Below are 5,853 nucleotides of genomic sequence, written 5' to 3'. Positions count from 1 at the left end.
TTTCTTTTTTGAGACAGTGTCTTACTCTGTCATCCAGGCTGGAGCACAGTGGTGCAATCTTGGCTCCCTGCAGCCTCCACCTCCCAGGTTCAAGCGATTCTCCTGCCTCAGCCTTCCGAGTAGCTGGGATTACAGGTGTATGCCACCATGCCTGGCTAATTTTTTTTTGAGATGGAGTTTTGCTCTGTGCCCAGGCTAAAGTGCAGTGGCGGGATCTTGGCTCACTGCAACCTCCGCCTCCTGGGTTCAAGCGATTCGCCTGCCTTAGCCTCCCAAGTGAGTAGCTGGGACTACAGGCGCTTGCCACCATGCCCAGCTAATTTTTGTATTTTTAGTAGAGACAGGGTTTCACCATGTTGGTCAGGATGGTCTTTATACGTGTCTCTTGACCTTGTGATCCGTCCGCCTCAGCCTCCCAAAGGCCTGGGATTACAGGTGTGAGCCACCGCCCCTGGCCTAATTTTTGAATTTTTAGTAAAGATGGGGTTTCACCATATTGGCCAGGCTGGTCTTGAACTCCTGACCTCAAGTGATTTGCCTGCCTTGGCCTCCCAAAGTGCTGGGATTGCAGGTGTGAGCCACCGTGCCTAGCCACTGTCTAGTTCTTTTCCCTTTCACATTCAAATCGTTTTGGGAAAAAGTAATAGTAAATCTCTAATGTGGGGTCTGAATTACTTAAAGTCAAAATTTTTTGGATTTATTTTTAAATGACTCTTGCCCAAGTTGCCATGTAGGGAAGTTGTACATTTATTTTAACTATGCATCCATCCGTTAAATTACTTCTATAGGTTCTTTTTTAGAATTGCTTCACAGCCAGTTTTGGAATTACAAAAGAAAATTAGCCTCCTTGCTTTCGTTTATACATTAAAAATCTCATCTTTTTAAAACAAAATGAAGACACATTACTTTCTCAATTGACTTCATATTAATATTTTATTAACTTATGAAGCCTATGCAGCTGTTATGCAGTTGAACTTATGACTTCTAAGATAATAAATTATTTTGTACAACAAATCTGTGAAGAGCAAGAAACATTGTATAACTTTGTGAAATAATAGATTAAAAAAAACTAGGCCAGGTTCAGTGGCTCACACCTACGATCCTGACACTTTGGAAGGCTAGATGGGAGGAGGACCACTTGAGCCCAGGAGTTTGAGACCACCCTGGGTAACATAGTGAGACTGCCTCTCTTTAAAAAAAAAAAAAAGCCAGGTGTGGTGTTGTGCACCTGTGGCCTCAGCTGCTTGGGAAGTTGAAGTGGGAGGATTGCTTGAGCCTGGGAGATTGAGGCTGCAGTGAGCAGAGATTGCATCACTGCACTCCAGCCTGGGCTACAGAGCGAGACCTTGTCTTGAAAAACAAAACAAAAAGAAAATACCAAACTGTTGAGACCTGGGTGACTACCCCCCACCTTTAAAATTTGCATTTTACTTGAAATTGAGTGCGCATTGTGCTTTCCTGCAGATGAAAGTTATGGTGTGCCAAATCTAAAGGAAGCACTGTACCTTTGTGGAAGGAAAGAAAACCATCTGGTACCAGAAAAAGGCCAAAAGTGGGCTCTTTTTTGTAGTAACAGAATGAAAGCTAAGAGTCCATATTTAAAATATGATCATAAAACTATTCTTATTTTACAGTTTTTGGCATAAGAATAGACATGTGTTTTGGATAATATACCTAATTTTAAAAGTCGAGATATGCCTCTTTGAGAGAAGTAGTTGAAGCACACTGTTGATGTTTGTCGTTAGAACACATGTAAGTTTTATTGTGAAATAAATGAATTATTTGTTTTAGGACGAGTCTTCGTGTCTTGGCTTCCGTGACTATTAAAGGCTTTTATTTTGTTCTGTAAGCCAGTGTTTTAATCTGTTCTGTATAAAGATCCCTTTTTGTTTAGTATCATAAATATGTGGGTTTTTAAAGTTTGTTTTTAAAAAATCTTTTCTTTCTTTTGTTTCTGCATTTTTTAAAGCTGCACATCATTGACTCCTGGGCCCAACTGTGACCGATTTAAACTGCACATACCATATGCTGGAGAGACATTAAAATGTAAGTAAACGATGACTATTTTACTCAAAATGTAGGTTACAGTGTCAGCTATTGGACTTTGTGCTTTAGTTTTCATTTCCGGCTGTTAGTTGTTATCCCCTAAGATATTGATCACTAGCATTTACCACTTTTCTTATCTGTCATTCAATTCTAGTTTGATTAAAAGTAAGGCAGTTGGCAGGGAATAAGTTGTAGTTAAATAGGCATGCACAGAAATTCCTAATTTTTAGGCGTGCCCAGTAATTTTTATGTGTTTTTTTTCTTTATAGGTGGCTTTTATGTAATACTGAATAAAAAGTCCACTGCTTTAGAATACCTGGCCATTTAGAAACAGTTTTTAGGTAGGAGTGGCTGCTGTCCATCACTGCCGCTAACCCCCCTCTGGAACTGCTGTGCCACGACTTGTCACTGATCTATTTCCTGTTGTTACCGAAGTGTAAGAGTCCTGCCTCAAAAACTCTTGGCGTGGCTTAGGCATATCAACATGTTATCTCCTTTAAAGCAAGGATCAGAGATACAAATGGTCTACGAGGGTTAGATTGGTAACATAGTAAGGGAAACAGGCTAGGTGTGGCAAATTGGGACACCCTGTCACTTAAGGGGAGTGCCTCTACTGATTTATTGCGAGAAGGTGGATGTCTGAAGTTTTATGTGAATTCTGTCAGTTTTAGATGTGGCCACTTTTTCAAAATTAAAAACATGGTGTGGGCCAATATTATGCAGGCTAAACCTAACGTGTCTGTGGGCTGGCTTGAGTTCCTGGACCACAAGTTTTTTTATCTTGGATGGATAGTATGGAAGATCTGTCATTGGACTTAGCCCACTAGCTGCAGCAGCTGTCTAGGCTGTATCAGCTTTTCTCTGTCACTATTACAATACTTGTGGCTTTGGTTGGTTAGTGTTGGTAATCTCACCAGGAATTTTCTCTCTTGAATCTACACTTGTGGTGAACAGCCTATTAAAGTTCTCCTATTCTTAAAAAGAAAAGTAGAGAACATGGATATTAAACATGGGATAGATGGATAAACGGCTTTTTGGCCTGTGGACCAGTGTGTTTTACCATTACATGCCAGGAGGGGCCACAACTCTGTGTAGTATTTTGTATTCTTAGTACTGTATTCTGTAGGATCACTTGATACTAATTTATCAAATGCCACATTAAATGAGAAATGTTGGACATGCTGACTTGTCAGCCTTGCATTACTAGACCATTTTCTGGAAACCATTAAAATATAAAATAATTTTACCTGTCTGAAGCAGTAGGACAGATTTGATTGCTACTTTTTTTTTGAAAAAATTATTAACTAAATTTAAAAGAAATGATCAAAGTAAATAATTCATGTGGTTAAAAATGTAAAAGTACTGGAATTTTTTGATACATGAAACCAGTAGTCTTCTCTCCCAGTCCAGTTTCCTGAGAGAATCATTTGCAGATTCTAAAAATTTTCAGTTTAGCTCTCGGGGATGATCTCGATATCTTTAAACAATATACTTTTGCCTCTATTTCTTGCCTTATCAGTTTTAGACATTGTTATTTTTTGACTTCCTGTGCTGATACATGAAGCATCAGCCTATTTTTCCTATACCCCTTAACTATTTTTTCTTTTCCTTCTTAATGTAATTATATCACCATTATTGGTTCCTGTGTTGGTTACCCTGTAGCTTAAAAATTTTTACTTACTTTTTTTAATGGATCACTTTACACGTTGTATTACACAGTTAATGAATAGCCCCTAAGAATTCTTAGTAAGTACGTGGTACACAGTTAGCTTTGTTATTACTTAAGGACAATCTCTATGCAAGAATGGTGAACATTTAGGGTAGTATACTCTTTAGTTTTACATTAATCATAGATACTGTGTCTTTTGCCTCTGCATTTTGTAAGATGAATATATTAGCCCCTGCCCTTCCTTCAATTCCTCTTCCTTCAACTCCCAGCTTTTGTCTTCAGTTATTTTCCTTTTGCATTTTCAAGATTGATAACTTACTGTCTGTTCTAAATCTGTAGTTGTCTTCTGTGCCTTGTCTATAAATTGCTTGAATGATTGCTCTGGAGGCCTGTTCCTGCATGATTATCACTGTGAGATTTGCCTTTATTATTATTTTGAATTTGACCTTGTTTTGTAGAATCTATGTATCATAGATTCTATGTTTTGTAGAATGATTTTCTTGATAAACAGGTTATCTGCTTATCTTGCTGGAACTCATTCTCAAATAACTTGCTCAGATTCTGTTCCTCCCTCTACCCTTCTGCCTTTCCTTTAGCCCATCTGATAATTTTTTATTACTACAGTCACAATTAGGTATCTTAATTTCTAAGAACTCTTTCTTGCACTGTTTCTTATTCTCAGCATCTTCTTATTTTATGAATATACGTCCTTTAAAATCCTTCAAAAAATAAAATTTGGAGATTTTTTAAAAAAAAGTTTTCTTCTGTTATCTGAATTATTTTAATTTTTCCTAGGGATTATATTTTTGTTTGTCATATTTTTCCCTCTTTTATTCTATAGGTTTTCTTCAAATAAAAGGTATTCATTTATGTTTAAGATAGACAATAAAATACTGAATGGGACTTCTGAGTAGGTGAGCAAGGCTTATGGAATGTGTGGATGAATGATGGGCCAGATGTGAGTCAACTGTTCTAGCTCTCCTCACATAGTTTGTTCTGTTTCTTCAGTGAATACCTGGGGATACATACCTGGTCACCCTGTCGTTTCCGGGGGGTGGGTAGATAGACTATTCCGTGAGGAGCTTTTGCTTACTCTCCCTGTTCTTAGCCGTGTGTCTCACTCTTGCCTCCCCTTAACATGGGATAACTACCAACTTTTATGGGTTTAATTAAGACAAATGACTTCCTTCCTCGTCTTCCTCACATTATTACAGGCCAAAGCTTTCCTCTGCCCTATCTTGTCAAGTACTACACTTCCATCTGCATTCTATCTCTAGCAATTTGCTAAACTTTCTCATTTACTGATTACTCTCTTCCCTTCCTCTTCATCTTCCTGTTGTTTGGGATTTTATCTTTCTGTATTAACTATCATTTAATGGGATTGGAGGGTGGGTCTTAGAGAAGAAATAAGTGTATGTGGTCAGTCCACGGTCTTGAGACAAAAATAATGTGACTTCACAGACATCTTTCTAGTAGTATGGGTTTATGTTGGGAAGCATTTGCTGATACCCTATGTCCTCTCATTACTATAAGCTCTTCATGGGAAGCCTTTAATAACATTTGTGATTAGTGTATTAGGTCTGTCACTCATCATATAATATAATTATGTTCTAGCAAACTGTTGTTGAATATTGTCATTATACATTGGGGACTTAGTTTAGCCCACAGTATGTTCTATAATAAATAAATAATAAGTGAGCATTGTATAATGGCGATTCTTATGCTAAAACAAGTCAAGATTCTAGTGTTAAGCAGCTCACAGCCAAATAAAAGGCAAAGGTAATTGACCATGGAAACTATATTTATAAAAGTTCGTAGAATTAGAAAGATGAGTTTTTTTAAAAAACACACATATATATGTGTATATATATAACATACACATATATACACACACATGCGATCTCGGCTTACTGCAACCTCCACCTCCCAGGTTCAAGCAATTCTTCTACCTCAGCCTCTGGAGTAGCTGGGACTACAAATGCCCACCACTACGCCTGGATAATTTTTGTATTTTTATTAGGGACAGGGTTTCACCATGTTGACCAGGATGGTCTTGATCTCTTGACCTTGTCATCTGCCCGCTTCAGCCTCCCAAAGTGCTGGGATTACAGGCGTGAGCCACTGCACCTGGCTGGTTT

At 38.0% G+C, this 5,853-nt stretch overlaps 1 protein-coding gene across 7 annotated transcripts in view; it reads left to right on the top strand.

The window, feature by feature from the left end:
* Positions 1-5,853, top strand: part of BRE (brain and reproductive organ-expressed (TNFRSF1A modulator)) — a 512,734-nt gene that overhangs the window by 46,729 nt on the left and 460,152 nt on the right. For all 7 annotated transcript variants that reach the window (XM_011972582.1, XM_011972586.1, XM_011972584.1 and 4 more), the window contains one exon: positions 1,970-2,046. In XM_011972582.1, coding sequence (XP_011827972.1) covers positions 1,970-2,046 — 77 coding nt within the window. The remainder of the gene's footprint in view (positions 1-1,969; positions 2,047-5,853) is intronic.

The sequence above is a fragment of the Mandrillus leucophaeus genome, unplaced genomic scaffold (genome assembly GCF_000951045.1).
Source record: "Mandrillus leucophaeus isolate KB7577 unplaced genomic scaffold, Mleu.le_1.0 Scaffold13, whole genome shotgun sequence".
Lineage (NCBI taxonomy): Eukaryota > Metazoa > Chordata > Mammalia > Primates > Cercopithecidae > Mandrillus > Mandrillus leucophaeus.
Note: the sequence above shows the minus strand (reverse complement) of the source record. Positions and strands in the feature narration are given on the sequence as shown.